Source organism: Phymastichus coffea, unplaced genomic scaffold, assembly GCF_024137745.1.
Source record: "Phymastichus coffea isolate CEN01 unplaced genomic scaffold, Cenicafe_Pcof_1.1 PCOF00112, whole genome shotgun sequence".
NCBI lineage: Eukaryota > Metazoa > Arthropoda > Insecta > Hymenoptera > Eulophidae > Phymastichus > Phymastichus coffea.
In genome coordinates, this window is record NW_026706923.1 from 122,560 (window position 1) to 140,262 (window position 17,703).

At 36.2% G+C, this 17,703-nt stretch overlaps 1 protein-coding gene across 2 annotated transcripts in view; it reads right to left on the bottom strand.

The window, feature by feature from the left end:
* Window positions 1-84: 84 nt before the first annotated feature.
* Window positions 85-17,703, bottom strand: part of LOC131670600 (sodium channel protein para) — a 64,541-nt gene continuing 46,922 nt past the window's right edge. For both annotated transcript variants that reach the window (XM_058946319.1, XM_058946318.1), the window contains 7 exons: window positions 15,745-15,867; window positions 13,767-13,889; window positions 13,490-13,684; window positions 13,159-13,404; window positions 10,999-11,269; window positions 8,837-9,141; window positions 85-7,723 (listed from right to left, as the gene is read on the bottom strand). In XM_058946319.1, the coding sequence (XP_058802302.1) occupies window positions 6,806-7,723; window positions 8,837-9,141; window positions 10,999-11,269; window positions 13,159-13,404; window positions 13,490-13,684; window positions 13,767-13,889; window positions 15,745-15,867 (2,181 nt within the window). In that variant the 3' untranslated portion in view covers window positions 85-6,805. The remainder of the gene's footprint in view (window positions 7,724-8,836; window positions 9,142-10,998; window positions 11,270-13,158; window positions 13,405-13,489; window positions 13,685-13,766; window positions 13,890-15,744; window positions 15,868-17,703) is intronic.

A 17,703-nucleotide genomic window follows, 5' to 3' on the forward strand; every position in this document is an offset into this window, starting at 1 on the left:
TCATATTATCACATGATTCTGAAAAAGAATATTAAAACATGATACTACAGCCTAAGATAAAAAAGGGGACTAATCAACGATAGATTCGCTTAGATTTTTATGTATTATAATCTTAGTATATTAATAATATCGTGTATAACAAAGCGGTAACAACTTGTTAATTTTTAACTATTACGATAATAATTATTTATTTATAATTACAATAATCAATATAAGGGTCGTTTTTGTTTGTCTCATCAACTAATGTAAGTAACAAATCAATCTCTCTCGTAGTTTATTTTTTTTATTATTCCCTTGTTGATCGAATATATAAATCCTTTACTAGAATCGCCTTTATTATTGTTCATAATTTTTTTTTCTCGTTTTCGCCACTTTCTCAAAACTAATAATATGCAACATCCGAATCTTTTCGCTCATGTATATTTTTCATTTAACTTTAACTCTTTTCACGTTTAACAATATTCTTTCGTCCCTTGCCATCATCCTGAAATCCGGTTGCCTTTCCATACAAATTTTCACTTCCGTACTCGGCAATTGAATAACAATAATAAAACGCAATGAATAAAATGTAATATTGTGCAAATAACTCGTTCACCGCTTCGCTTTCTGTTGTTAGTTCAGCTTATTCACATCGGACTTTTACATTTTTTTTCTCCGAAGGTAATCAGTTTGTTTATACAGTTCGCTCGTGAGTGTTTTTTTTTGTAAATTGTGGAGTTCAATAGAAGAGCGATGTGAAAACGCTGGTTGCTCATTTGTAATTTTCAAAAGTTTTTTTTCCCTTTGCGACCCAATTATGACGACGTTTGAATGCCCAGCGAGAGAATTGAAAAGTTTGGCAGTTTTGAAACTCGCGAGTGGTATCAGTAATGGGGAAGTTTACTTACTCACACCAAACACAGGATAATCCAAAAACTCATGTTTAACTCCTCAATCATCTCGCCACACGTTCAACCAAGTCGATAATTTCTCACGTACAAGTTCTCGTTGAAACTGAAATGTCGCAGAAACAATAAAAATTCATCGTCGCGCGTGAGAAATTTCGAACGTCGCGTCGCAAAAGTATTTTTTCATTTCAAAATGGCCATGCTTTTTTTCATTTTTTCATTTTTTATCTGCTGTATGGATTGTTTTGTTTGTTTTTTTTTCTTTTAATCGGTTATTCGACATCAAACATATATATATATAAACAAATGAATGTGTTTTTTTCTCTCGTTCTCTCTCCTGCATTTGAGCTCCCTCTCAAATAAATTTTATTTACTTTTACAAGTTTATTATTTTGTTTTACGATAACGGACAATTCGCGACTTCGACAGCTAGCATTGAGTTTCTTTAGTTTCGCATAAAATTGGATTCTTAGCTCATCTATACCTACGACCCATGGCAGTTGCTTGTTCATTATACTGGCCGACAGGCTCTCGCTGTTATTATTTATTATTATTATCCTTTTATTTATAATCGTTAAAGTTGTTTTTTTAGCTTTACACCTCGACAGTAACCTTCTAGGTAGTGTTTTTTGTTCTCTTCTTATCGCACAATTTGAAATAACGATTTTTTTTCGAGAGTCTTCAGAGAGATTTTTAGCTTTTTTTTGTTTTTCTTATCTTGTTGCGTCTAGAAAGCCCGCAGTTTTTCTTTAAATGTTAATCTGTGTTCTGTGTTCTTTTCTTTCTCTTTTTTTTATGGTTTTTGGTTTTTTGGTTGTCTAGCCATTAAGAAAAATTGTTTTTTTTTCCGCCCTCAGCGCAACATTTATACACCATGCGGTTTGCAAGCCAAAGAGAGTGCGAGGGTAGCTTTATAGTGTCCCAATATCATTATTTATTGCGATTAGGACGTCCCTTAATTTTGACACATCTGTGTGTAATCGCGAAACCTGCAAATCCCGGGAATCGAAGCTCGAAACTGCAAATCGGGGAAGAATGTAGTTCCGAGCCGGATGATGGCGCGTCGACCCCAAAAAAAACTTGAAGGCTTCGAGATCGTTAATATCCGATAGGACATTGCCAAGCCAATTCACGAAGCTCGAGACGAAGGCAAAACGCCGGCTGGATCGAATTTAAGGGAGGACCGCATTAACGATCGACCGGCAAAAATTCGCGAGGTCAACCGTGGAATCGAGGAGGATGCAGAGTCTTAGAGAGGTCCAAGAAGACGCATCGCCGAAGTTGGATGAGACCTCGAAAATGCGCCCTTTTACACCTCAATAAGGTCCGCCATCGACGAGCCACGAAGGTCGGCGTCAATCATCGCGCACATAAATTTTAATTCTTTACTATACATCCCAAGATGTGATATTTGATTTGTCGAGAGTTCTCAATATCAAGTCGATCAGTTTGCGGATAAATCGTAGCAGATATATTCCGAAATTTGTCGATTGTGCTATCTGATACGAGAGATTTAAAAATAAATGAGAGCAAAATCAAATACATCGAACGGTATGTATTGCATTCGAATTAAAAATTACCTTTGCTATATCTGGTAATATGTTTTACCGACACAGAAAGACACACAATTCTCGTGTCGATAATGTCAATTTTACGTTTGTGCACACGAATCACCTCCGTCCCAAGCTGTAATGTCGAGCGAGTTCATGCACGGAGTTTTTAAAACCGATTGCGCTCGATTGTTCGGGGAAAAGTCGGTTGGTCTCCAATCGTTCGCAAAGGTTTTCCGAACAATATACGCGAACGAAAAAAAAAAATCATCGTATAACGTTACACACGCAGACGCTCTGTTACTTACAAATATATAGAAAATATAACGAGTTCGGTATATGTACGTTGAGCTTTAAAAAAATATTTGTGCAATTGATTTTCATTTTTTTTTCTCCATTTTTCTTTCATCATTATATCACTAGTTTGTCTCTCATTCATTCTCGCCAAAAAACTTTGATAACGCGCGCACGAGCTGTATGAGGAAAAATGTCGCATTGAGTATTTGTTTATGTTTTTTCTCTTTTTTCTTCCTTTTTAAATATTCGCGAGTTTGTGTCAAGCTGGAGGATTCTTCGTTTAGAACAGTGCTTAGTTACAAGCGGGACGGCAAGCGGACCAAGATATATTTAGTTTTTTAATGCGTTGGTAATTATTTTACCTCTCGGACGAATCAACAGAAATTCGAAGGCAGCAGAGGACGAGTAAGCTGGTATAGATATCATAATTTGTTTTATTCTTTAGACCTTATCACGAGTCACGTCAAAAAAGTATAAAACGCTTCGAATTTTAAAAACCATAATCTTTCACAAGCAAACGAAATACAAAAGCTCGCTACCGAATAAAAGGAAGGTTTCAAGCAACGGAAAAAAAATAGTAATGGTGCATAAACTCGTCGGCAAAGAAACGAACGGACAGCTGATATAATGGTCCGTAAGTCGCGAACGTTCGAACGTCTCTTTATGTAAAAGGTACACTTATCGCGATAGCTCGCACTCCCTTAGAACGCAGTACATCATGTCGCAACGAATTTTACACCTCACAATTCTCTACCCGCACATATTTATTTGTTATTTATTTATTTTTATCATTTTTTTTTGTTCTTTTAAACGCGTTAAGTGTAAAGCTTATTTGCTGTGAATTTGTATCAATAATAACAAAATAAAGCACTTAGCTCGCTGCAAAACTCCAAAGTGCAAATAACTCTCGATATTTGTCTCTCTTGCGCACCTCACACACACTCTCTCGCTCTCGCTCTCACTCTCTCTCTCTCTCTCTCTCTCTCTTTCTCTTTTTCGTATTCATTCGTACGCTTACATCACACGTAAAAGCACACGTACTCACACCATTTGAATGTCTTTTTTGTTGCTGAACAATCTTCAGTGTGTACAATCTTCAGTGTTATAACATATTCACTTGCACGCGTTTTTTTCGCGTATACACGAATAATTTTTTGTTGTTGCGAATCTACATTTTATGTATACGTGTATGTATACGCCATTGCGCCGCTTACATAATTACAATAATCCCATTTACGAGACGAGTGAAATTACAATGAAGCTCGAATCTCATTCTTGTTTCCTTTTTAGTGTTTTAATGTGTGTGTATAATATATGTACGTGAGCGTTCGCACGTACTATATATATATCGCGAAAAACAATTATCATTACGCAGCGAGCGCGAGTCGTATTTTTTCTTCATTATTTATAATAATATATTTATTATTATTTATTTTATTCATGTATTTTTTTTTGTTCATTTACTCCTTTATAATCATCATTATTTTTTTTCCGAGTAAAAAGTACGTTTATTAGATTGTACAAATGTACGTGTGCGATCCATAAGCAGCGAAGATGCAAATCGAATTCATTTCTTTATTATTCATTATTCTTAATATCCCTTTATATAATATGTACAGAAATTCTCGTGGTGAAAAATGACTCGAAGGTGATACGCGGTGGCTTGATTTATTTTTTAAATCTTACATCTTCTGAGTGGTGAGTGGCTTACAATATTATCCATTTGCTTCCATTCCGCCGTATATTATATATAATATCTATAGCTCCAACACACCATTAATCTTTTGAAAATTTGTTTGCACCATTATTTGTTCGTTGAGTTGTATCTTCCATTGACGACGACTTTATTCAACGAAGATTCGCACTTTCGAGGTCGTCGGTCAAGCCCCAAATATCAGCCTGAATTATATATATTATGTATATACTCCCCGTAAAAACGCCAGGACGAAAAAGTGTGAAGTGTATCCGTGTGCAGAATGAAAAAAGAAGAGAAAACCGAGATCGACCTGTTGGATTGCCGATCTTTAGAGGAAGTGATCGGAATCTACACAGACGTCGCGCGATTCTCACTCCCTTTTCCATTTCTATGGTTGTCCGACTATACAATACGTGACTTGCTTCTTTCCACTCAATGTCCCACTTGATAAACATTTGTTTTCCGCGCGCGCGTGTGTGTACAAGTGTCTCTGTGTATACGCGTTTACATGTGAAGAGTACGCTTTCGAAGATAAACGCGCACCGTTTCGGTCGGAAGGACGAAACGACGGTGACGACGACGACGACGATTATTCTCGCACAACGGCGAATAACGGCCGTTTTCGCGGCGATGCTGCAGCTGTGCCTTGGAAGCGGGAGAATTGTAATAAGTGAAACGTGTCCGTAAAAACATTTCGATTTATCATATAAAATGAAAGAAAGAAAGTAGGAAAGAAATCCGTTTGGTTCCACACACTGCGGAATAGTAATGCTTCGTATTTGCCGTCGGATGAAGCGCTCGCGAAGCGAAAGAACACACCTTTATTATTATTTTCTTTTTATTGCGATCCGCGAGAAAGAAAGAGAGATGCTTTATGCGCGCTCGTGCGACAAGGCTTCTTTGTGCGGCGAGATTATAACGAGATTGCTTTTGCGATTTCTTTTGTCGCTTCTCTATTTGGTTTCAATGAAAGCCATACGATTTTTAATGAACGATCGTAATTGCGTTGACAATTTTCGTTGGATCATTTGTATATTTAACTCCAATCGCTTCTACGCGTCTCTCCCCTTCAAGTTCCAAGCGAATTATATGTCTTTTGGCGCACAACACATCAACTGTTCGGCTTATCTTCTTTGTGTTTCCTGACATTTCCCTTTCATATTGTTAAATATTAAGTACGAAGGCAACTTGTTGGAGGAATTTTTTTTTCTTAAATTGTATAATTAATTATAAGGCTGCATCGACTTATTATACAATAATGTTCGTTTAAATCGTCCATGTATTGTTGTGAATCTGCACCGTTCTTGCAAATGAAAAGCTCGAGTGGTCAAGTTCGCAGTAGAAGACGCGTGTCTGTGTGTGGGTGTTAAATTGAAAACGGCGAAAACGTTAGCTTAACTATCGACGACGCCTGTATACGGAATAACTTTATTCAAGGTTGATTATCGTTTCTCTATCGGTAATTTCGTCTTCGGAAATGAAAAACTTCGGAGCGATTCGTGCACTCGTTATCGTAGCGTATGTAAAAAATGTTTTGCGCTGTAATTCAAAGACAATGAAAATCACGTATTCATAATTCAAAGGTAGGATAAATTGGTTGTTCCTTTCTTTTTCTATAGTCTTTATTTGTTCCGCGGGTCCCCTGACGATTATCGAGGATTGCTTATATATTTATTCTACGTTTTAAAACGATGGGCAATCATTTAGCGGCCAAGCGACATTTGTAACTCCTGGTACTTTGAAAGCTAGCTGTGTAAACGAAGCGTCGGCCTCGGTCGAGAGAAATCTTCGAAATAAATGTTAGAAAGCCGAAGATGCGGAATAGGGCAAACGAGCTCCCTTGAAACGAAAGAAGCTTCGGACAATTGTGGCAATTCGTTAATTCCCATAGTTTAAATTGGTACATGCGCGTACTTCATTCTAGGATCGCACTACAGATCTCTCGAATCTAGGAATCCTAATATGTCATTCGCGAAAGAACGACGCAGTCTAAAAGTTGATCCTCGCATCCCCGTCCGTTCGGTAAAAGTCGAGCTGTCTCAGGCGCGCGCGTACACATTGGCGTGGTCGCTGGCTCGCCGTGGCCCAGCCGTCGCCCGCGGGAACCTAAAGCAGTCTTCGGTATACTTTTGCGAGCAGAAGAGCCTCGAGCAGCCGCAGCCGAACCACGAAGCCGCTGCGCGCGCGTGTCTCTCTCTCTCTCTCTCTCTCTCTCTTTCTCAGATTGGCAGCGAGCGGCGCGGCCTAAAACCCGATTCCCCTCAGTCTCCCACGGCACTGGCGCGCAGCCGAGCTCAGGCTCGGTCCTCGGCCGCCGCGAGCGCGGGCAGCACGAGGATGCGGTCGGCGTCCGTCGTCGCCGCCGCGTCCGTTCATCAGACGTCCGCGGTGCGCGAGGTGACGCTCGGCGAGCGGCTGTGTATGACCACGCGGTGGCCGTTCTTGGTGCTGAAGCCGTCGCTCTCGACAAGCACGGCCGTCTGCAGCACGTGGCCGTCGGCCTCCGGTGGCGACTGCGGCGACTGCGGCGACTGTTGCTGCTGCGGCGACTGCGGCTGGCCGGACGGCGGCTCGTCGGCGGGGCCCGCGTCGCCCGCGTCGCCCGCGTCGCCGTCCGTGTCGCGACTCTGCTCGTGGTCGGTGGCGCCGTCGAGGTCGCTCTCGCCCGTGCGCTGTTGCTTGTGCTTGCGCCAGGCGTTCTGAATGAGCCTGGCGCAGTACTCCTCGCGCTGCCGCCAGAGGGTCGAGGAGACCGGCTCGTAGCCCACTTCGCCGGGGCGCGCTTGCACTTCGGCGAGCTCGCCGGTCTCCTCGATCGCGTTGCCCTTGCGCGCGAAAAAGTCCTTGGTGAGAGCGTCGAGGATGTCCACGCAAAACATAAGGTCCCCCTTACATATGGGAATATCCATCGACACAATCTTGTACTTGTTGGGCTTGTGAATTTGCAGCGGCGGCTCGAGGACATCGAGGAAGTCCGAGAGCTGGTCGTATCTGATGTACTGCGTGCCGTCGGGATCGAATTGTTGCCAGATTTCGTAATACATGTCGTAGTCGTCGTCGGTGAGACCTTCTTGGACGTCCTCAGTGGCTTGCGAGTAATTCTCGAGAATGACAGCGATGTACATATTGATGACGATCAGGAAACTGATAACGAGATAGGAGAGTAAGTAGGCTATGCCGATGGTCGAGGAGCCGCAGTTACCCGGGTAGCCGATCTCGTTATTCGGCTCCTGGCAGTCCTCTTCGTTTATAATGCCGTCGAGAACGCCGTCCCAGCCAGCCGACGTCGACATCTATAACATTTCATTTATCCGTTAAACACTGCCGTTCCATTATCTTCCTCGTTCTCTGCTATACTTTCTCGTGCAAATGCCTTCTTTTATACGTCATTGGACCAACTTCCAGTGATTCCTTATTTTTTAAGGCATGGTACTGCTCACATTTCAACCTCAACTTTGCAACGTCCTCGAGGGCTGAGCGTCTTTCTCATAATCCATCTTTCCACGCGCTCGACTTACAAATTTTATCTAATTAAATATTTTCTCTGACCCACGCCTGGATATCTTCAAAAAATACCGAAAAATTTTGCTTTTGGGGAGGTTTTTGTGTTTCGAAAATTACATCTTACTCGATTGAAACATCTAAACATACCGTGTTTAGTCAGAAGACTCATTTTCAATTTTGCAATTTGAATTAACGAGGATTAAAAACAAAAAATTACTCAAAAACCAATTGAATTGTCGAACTGCTTAGGCAAGTTTAATTTCGTTTTTTGTTTTTGGGTATGCCAAGATGCATTATGAAAAGACAATTCAGCTCCTGAGAATGTTGACAAGACCGGTTTGAAATTTCACAAGTACCCGCCGTATATAGTGCTATCTAAATGATTATGACGCTACTTTGGATTAAAAATGCCTAAGAGATAATTTGAAATGTTCTAATTATTGAATTAATTGTATAACGGAGAGAGAATATATTGCGATAGGTGCAAAATCATAAAAACAAAATCATCTGATAGATCGTGCGATTTTTGGATATATTCATGCTGTAATTGACGATTGGTCGTGCTTGGAGGATAAGAAGAAAAGGCGCACTTGATATGTAAAATATAAATTATAAGAAGAGAAAAATAGTACACTATGTATAGTCTAGATATTACGTAATATCCTATTGTATTATGAAAATGAATTGCTAGTCTGAAGAAGTGAACGATATGAGCACGATAGATACTTGCTACCTTATTTTCATTTGTAGTTTTATTGCATTCATTATTCACTATGAATGCGATATATTCATTATAGCATCCAAATACATCGTCAAAAATACACTATGTAGTCACACAACTCATTCAAATTATGGAACACCTCCTAATCTAGAAGCGGTGGTGCTTACGAAAATTTACTTACTTGAAAAAGCAATATCATCGACTGACCAAAGGTCTTGAAATTATAAACGTCATCAAGACCACTTTTGTCCTTAACGTGCATGAAGAAGGACATGCCGAATATTGCGAAGATGAACATGACTAAGAAGAGCAGCAGACAGATGTTGAAGAGGGCAGGTAAGGACATCGCCAACGCGAACAATAGAGTTCTTATACCCTTGGCACCTTTCACAAGACGCAGGACACGACCGACTTTCGCCACTCTCACTACCCTGAGAAGTGTCGGCGACACAAAGTACTTTTCGATAATGTCGCTCAATACCAAACCTACATGTCACCGACAAACAAGGAAAGATCATGGTTACTTGTTGTTTCCTTCAAGACAATCAACACATCAAATTACATGTTCCTAGATTATTCGTAAAGGGGACTAAGAGCATACATTGGAGACTGAACTTTCAAGACTTTGAACTCTGTACATACTTAAAAAGGAGTTACTACATTAGAACACGATAATGGACTTTATAGAAGAATGATTTTTCATAAGTATTAAAGCATATTTCATTAATCAAATATATAAACGAAGTATGTAAAGCGTTCAAAGCTTTTAACTGAACGTGCTTTTCATTTTGGCGAACACATTTTTTCGAAGCAAATCATCTGCTAGTTCTCATTATATTTTTTACCAACGAATATTGTATAATAATTTGGTAACATTTTGTCATCACTTTCGAAAAAATTGCTCAGCCATTTTCATTTAAGTTATCAAATTGGGAATTTCAAGTTCTACTCGTATTGTCATGCATTATGTAGTCCTTACAATGCACTGTAATAGGAATTAATAAGTGCTCTATAATTTACCTAATCTATTCTAAGGATGATTTTCTATTTAATTTTTTTGTGGAAAATAGTGTTTTGTATCCCCGTAGTACAGTCGCATTTTATAAGCAAATTCTTTTGTTAATAAAAAATTTATGAATAAAAGGTAAGAAGAAAATATTTTCCGTTCATAAACAAACGTGCATCAAAAAAGTTGATCGATAACAATGTGTGTACCTCAAAGTCACAAAATATTCAATTGTGATTCATTCACATATCATGATTTAGTAAAATGTAAATTAATAAATAAACTGTAATAAATTGATATTAGAAGCAGTTGATAAAGGTTGTGTATACAATTACGAAATTTCAAACTGTGTAATCTGATCTGGGAGAGCAAACTACTTAATCTAAAAATCTAACTAGAGTAAAAAAATGTTACTTTCGAATATAATAAATATGAGATTTTAACCAATTTTAATTACATCTACTCCTAATGGAGGTGATGATGCAACTTACGTTTTTGACTTACTTAATTTATATCCTATTTACTGATATTTAAGGGTATATATAACTCTTCGAGCTAGTTCGAACAAATACGTTGAACAAGAACCAAATGATAAGTATACAAATAAAAACAAAAGTAATTGCATAAATTATTTAGTAATTATAGTAAAAAAGTAAATATACAAATATAAAAACTAAAAAATCTAAGATTAATCAAACTGTAATAATAATATTAATAAATAAAATTTGGATTTGAATAATTCATAAAAAAAACTTGAAAACTTAATACCACGCAGAAAGTGGTTCTTGTTACAATAGCACTTGAACGAATCCCATTTTTACGTGATGGGGGTTTCTGGCTTTCAGAGACTGTCGACTGTACTCAACGACAGCATCGAGGGTTCGTTTCCACAGTCCTCAACTAACAGGTTAGGTTTTTTTCTCAACGGAGTCTAACATGGGGGATTGGGGGCTCACATCAATTTCAGAACATCAATGTAAGGCTACATAACGTAATGATAACCAACAGTTGCTGAAACTCCACTGAAGTTTTTGCCTGCTTGCCCTCGTTTATCATATATATCTATTCGATAATGTAATAAGGAAAAAAGGAAAAAAGAGCTAGCTCAACGTGCAAACTGTCGATGATATATACGTGCAGTTATTACTTGTGCATATAATAAAGAGAATGAAAAAAATCTGTTGGCCAATATACTGCAGTAGAATGATATGGAAGAAATGCGTGTACTGAAATTAATAACATTGTCATAGAGAGGCAAACAGGTATTGTCGTCAATAGAAACGTGTAACCATTCAGTGGAGTTGTTTGCAACTGAAGTAATCATTACGTTACATTACCTAATATTGATAATATAACGACAACAAAATCAAACAGGTTCCAGGGCTCCTTGAAGTAGTGGTAGCGCAGCGCGAAGATCTTCATGAGACACTCGCTGGTGAATATCACAATGAATATCATATTCAGATAGTCGAGGACGTTGCTGAATGTTGCACTCTGCTGGTAATGATCGAGTGTCATCGTGAGCATGTTCAGCCCGATGAACAGCATAATTATCATATCGAACTTCTTGTCCGACACTATCTCGAACACGATTGCCTGCGGCCTCCACTGCAAACATTTTACAGAACATAGATTAGTTTGGACGCCGATCCCTTCATTTCTAAGGGCGAGGAAGTTTTTTACAGCTAACTAACGGAATATTTTCTAAACTAAGGGGACTTACATTGCCATCACATTTGATAAACTATTCTATTTTTCGAATCTTGTCGTGTTCGTGAATTATGACAAGAAATGGCACTATCTTTATGGTGAAGCAGAACAAGAAGTAATTCAAACTCTTTTTTTTTAATTTGGTACTTCTTGAACACTTTCAATTTTTACTATAAGGTCGAGTGTTATCATATTTTCAAAACTTTTGTTCTACAATCAATACTTACGATTTTTCTTAACATTATAAAAATATTCCAAATATATCTTTTAGATTTATAATATCAGTAATTATAACGATGAAAGTGATGAATGACAGCATGATTCAGAGACAGTGCTAATAAAAAATTAAATTCCCATGCACTACAGAAAGTTATCAGTGAACTTTTCAACTTAAATTTAACTGTGCAACGTAAACAAATTAATAGATATAATTGCCCAGGTCAGATAATTCTTTTCCAAGTTAGGAAATTGGAAATAAAGTATAATAGCTTCATGCATAAAAAAATTATCTTTAAACAAATATAACAATCGAGAATTACATCTGCTTTTTGAACAAATCTTATTCGCCTATTGATTAGGCGTTTAATTAAAAAATAAATTCAGTTTGCTACCTAAAAAAAGTTTGTCACAGTGGCAAACGTTACTTTTTTTGCATCACTAAAACATATTTTATACTAGAACCTGTCACTTGACAATAAATTTGTATCTATAGTTTTGCAGTCCAAAATTCTGATCCATTTGCCTTAGTACATATTTAATTGCTCAGGCGTCGAGGGGTTTCAAAGGTTATTCCGTTGATTTATAATTTTCTTAATTTTTTCCGCTCACTCCTCAAATACACATTTATTTACGCAAAAAGTAGAAAATTAGATTATTATTATTGTTACTGTTAATCAAGTTTTCTAAACTCTACTGTTTATCTATTCTATATTTTAAAAATCTAGCATCGACTAATTGGCTTCATATTTAAATGTCGTGTTAATGTCATTTTTTTGATCATATACACTGATGATTTGTTATTTTCGTTTTTTTTATTGTACGAATAAAACACAATTTTTTTGCACCACACTAAAAATAATTATCAATGTCCAACTAGTGAATATATAATAATTTACACTTTTCAACGATTGTACATTAAATATATTTAATCGTGGAAAAAAGTTTAAAAACACGTAAAAATTAAATGAATCATTTATAGTTAACTTGAAGGTGATTTACTTTTGAACAACTAGTGATTAACTAGTAACTAAAGACAAGCTTTTGTGAAATGAAATTTAAATTGAAGATGGCCAAACTTGAATTGAAAACTATATTAGGATAGTAAATTGTAAAGTGAGACATTAAATAATTTAAGATTATTACTATTCTAAGTAACATGAAAATTGAAAAAAAATATTTCTATGGGGGAAACTTTTAGTTAAATTCGAATAGAATTTGCAAACATAAATACATGTAAGAACTCCTTATTGTTAATATAGTAATAACCTTCAACAAGCCTGAAGCAAAAAAATTGTGTCCAGTACAAAATTTGTCATCTGGTGTAGATCAATGTAATGCTCAATGGATTTCTTTTAGGATTACCATAAAAAACGAATTGTTACACAAAGAAAATTATCAGAGTAATAAAAAGGGTGGTTGAAAGAGATTACATAAAAAAATAAAAATACTGCTAGAAAGATATATGTGTTATAGAAAGATGTGTGCATGTATATGTAGAATTGCCAGAATTTAGCTAAAGTTGGTGGTGCTGAAAACCGTTGGGATAGGATAGAAAAAAGAAACTTTACCCTTGGACGTGGAATGGCCTTCAATGGCTTTTTACTGCCCATTTTTTTCATGGCATTGTAGTATTTTTTCTGGTCCTCCGTCATGAACATCTCGAGAGAGCCACCGGCCTTTTTCTTTTGCTCGTTGAAGTTGTCAATGATAACACCGATGAACAGATTAAGAGTAAAAAACGATCCGAAGATGATGAAAAATACAAAATAGAGGTACATGTAAATGTTCGTTTCGCGTATGGGTTGCTTCCCAACCTAAAATATAAGGTAACTTTACTTTTCTATCTGCGTAACGTTTTAAAAGTATCGAAGGTTTTTGATTTCGAAAAGATTAACATACTTCTCTCGAGTCAATGGCATCATTCATAATTTGAATCCAGCCTTTGAAAGTAGCCACTTGAAACAGACACAAGTAAGCTTTGCCCACGTGATCGAAATTCATCGGTGAATTTTCCCACGTGTAATTTTCAGCGATGCAAGCGTTGCGATCGGGAATAATTTCGTAGCTAAGCGTAGTTTTATTTGCGTCGACGCACTATGAAATACAAAAACATGATTATGAAAATGATTCTACATTTACTTTATCTTTTTTTATCATTTTAAATAATAATGCTTACTTTGAAATATTTTCCAGCGAATAACTGGACACCCATAATTGCAAAAATTAGCCAGAATATGAGGCACACTAGCAGCACATTGAAGATGGATGGAATAGCTTGGACCAGCGCGTTGACGACGACCTGAATGGACAAAATTAAGAATATAAGCGTCATCAATAAGTACAATATTTATATTTATTTCTCTTTGATTTCCGTGAGTAAATTTGTAACCAATATTCAATACTCCTCCAACATATAAATCATCAAATATGAATTTTCTGAACAAAGGTTAAAGCCTAGTTTAGCGACAACGGAATAATCGAAATATATCAAATTTTATATAAGTAATTTTAGCGACTATATTGCTTCAGTTTCTTAGTTAACATAAATTCTTCGGTGCAGAAAGCACAGTTTATCAAAAAAGTTGTTTCGTATATTGATGATCCCTCATTGTTGCTAGAAGAGTAAATAGCTTTGAAATACAAGAAATCTATACACACAATTACAAGCGCATGCATTCAAGTTATATTTATTTTTAATAAATTGCGTTATCTTAGCCGTCACTAAAAAAAAAGGATGTGAATTCATCAGTTACCGAATAAACAACAATGATTCTTTTTTTTTTATGCCAAATTCGTTCGGTTAATGATGAATTCGTCAATGAGAAAATAAAAATAGTCTGATAGCTATTAGAAGTATATTGCAAAAAATCCACATTCAACAGCAAGCATATAAGATAAAATATGAATATAAAGATAATGATATGAAGACATGTGTAAGGGCTTTTATGAACTCGACTACGAATTTTTTAAACCCATTGTCTCAGTGACCTTGATCTAAAGCTTATTTTTCTATATAAAGTAGGATTTTGTCGTGAAAAATACTAGGAGAAAGCCAGTCAATCAAATATTACTATTGATCATTTGATTTTCTAGTATTTTCAGTTTCATTCTTTTACCTTTTTTGCGTTATCAAGTTTCGAAATGTTTTCTACTTGCGGTATAAGCGGTGCATTATCCAATTGCCGCTCGAATGCATTTGATTTGGAACAATTCGAATATAACGTGCAGAAGGCTAGGTAATATCTGCATATGGATAAGGATTCATAATTGGTATTATTTGGTGAGAAGTGTTCAAATCATGACAATATTTTTTATGTATATATAAAACGTTGAATGCCAATATTGTCCTTAAAAGATTTTAGGTATATTTTTATCGACGGCTTAAAAATTTTTGAACAGTTATCGGGATACTGTCGACGTTATTTCTAGTTTGTCATGATTTAGAATTTTATTCATTGGGTAAGAGCTGAAAGTGATAAAAAGGTATCTTTCGAATATAAGCATTGTGGGTATCTAACGTGACGTTTAACTACTACAAAAAAAATTCTCTAAATATTATTACGGCAGTTTCGATGCAGTGTTCTTTTAGTGAATTTGATTGTTCTAGTAACAACATACTCATTGAAACAATATATTTTACAGCGTTGCTCAGAATCTCTGGTGAAATTTAGTTTTTTTAAAGTACATTGTTTTTAATTTGCCATATCCGTCAAGTATTTCACCAGAGCTATCCATGTGATGTTCCAAAAGAAAAAAAATGTTCATTATTGTTTATATATATATGTATACATGTATATATATACATATATATGTATGTATTTATTGTAAGTATTAAAGAAGATGAGATTACCGTAAGTTTAGTTATACAAAATACAATCGGCGCATATGTATATTCTTATTATTCTCATCTTCCAATGTATCATAGTGTGGATCTACATTGTGTAGAAAAAACGTAATGTTACCAGTAAGTCTTTCAAATGTGACTCAATGATAATCTTTACATGTATAAGCCTATATGCAAATGAAATTTTTGCTGATTAAACCATTGAATATAAAAGAAGGTGTTCTGGAGCCATTCACATAACTATAATTTGATAAAGTAGTAAATGGCAAATTGGTGGCGAAAAGGTCGACTGAGACGTAGGGCTACATACCCGCATTCCCTGCATTCTAGACATTGCCCTGAGCGGCCTTAGGGCCCTTAGAGTCCGCATTGTTTTGAAGGCTTGGATTCCGCCCGCGCCACAGAGCGACGCTATGAAGTTTATCAGAGATACCTGCGAGCGACAAAATTGAATAACGGATCATAGGCTCAGTAGAAACAAAACATTTTCAATTTTTTTCTCCTCGGCTCATTTTTATTTTAATTTTCAAACGTCGCACTGCAAAAATCTTTGCTTTTTGTTTTCATCGCACTTTGGGATTTATTTTATTTCATTCGAATGACGCTTTTGTTCACTCGCTATTCAAAATCTTATGTGCGTAAACGCTGAAAAGTAGATAAAACGTCGACGGCGTGAAGCAGCAATCGCAGTTGAGAATTTTTTTATGGGGATGTGTAATTCTGTCATATATTTATTCAAATAATTGTACCTTCAATGTTTCACCAATGATATATGTAATAATTTTTAATGAGATTTTTCGTGTATAAGAATAAATGATGGAAAATGCGTTGATAATGATCTAATGAATGATCAAATGTTTAAGTAGCAATAGTTCAAACAATATACAGCAGAAAACAACCAGAAGTGACGATAGATAAGGAATACAGGATTATAGTTGAGACACACTGTTATAAAAGTCAACGAAATATATTTTTAAGAATCAGCTACTCCTGCAACAGATTAAAAATTTATACAAGTCCTAATTTTCCAGATATACTTTTTTACGTCAGTGGTTTAGAAATGGAAAATAAGAACTTCGTACATAACAGTTACACTTTATACACAACAATTTACACGAAGACAGGAAACACTACATTCGATCTTGAAATATGTTGCGTTTAGACAAAAAAAAAAGATTGAAGAAATATCATAAGTTACAGTCAAAGCATACTTTTACTTTTAGCACAATTACCTTTACCGTATATCGTCCAAAAGGCGAATGCAAATGTACGCATTATATGTCATGTATCGTTTATAAGATTTATATATTCACGCTTATACGTCGTACTGCCACATGAATGGCAATTTATTTATATATTCACATAAATGTAGATTTATGTAATATTGAAAGCACAACGTATAACAAAGAGCAATAGCTAATACAACAGAAATAACTGATTCATTAATATATACATGAGATATATGTCTGCCAGTAATGACATAAAATTTCAGATTTAAGGTGTACCATTTGCATACGTAAGCACAACTCAATTTTTTCACAACGATCTCAAAGCATCAGCAATCTTTTATTATATTAGCATATACTTTCATATATAGAAAGCTGAAGCTTCACATTAGCATTTGATTAATCACTCATAGTCTTCAACAACTTTAAGCCTCAATGAAAATGTTTAATTGAGTAAAAAAAACAAATCTGTCATATGTAAGAGTAAAAGTAAGTACGACGTCAATAGTTTGTATATTTCGTTTCAGATCCATGTCAGACTCCAGTATAGTATTTTGTCACTGAAGAGTTGTAAATCCAAGGCGATACTATTCATTGAGGAATAGAGAGAAGTGAAAGATAGAAACGAAGAGTAGACGAATAAATATAGTGTATAGCACGCGCACACAGTCCAAGTAGTCTCTTATTTGTACATAAAAAACAACAAACAAAAAAATAGTCCCAATTTTGGCGAGCCTGACTAATGGACTTACTTTCATACCCTCCCAGCGCGAAACTCCTCTCAAAGGTCTCAGAGCACGAAGAGTACGCATTGAACGGAAGGCCGGAATGTCAGCAACGCCGGCCCATATAGCAGCCAAGTTGATCAGCGACAACTAAGATTTGTCAATTGGATGCGTGATTATGAAGTTCTAATGATTTCAAGATTTCGTTATTGTTTTTTCACTCGTTACAGCGATGCACGTCAATGACAAATGAACACTGTGTTGTCAGGAACGTATAGCTTGTTTATTTGACCATTGGAACCACGACCATTCAATAGA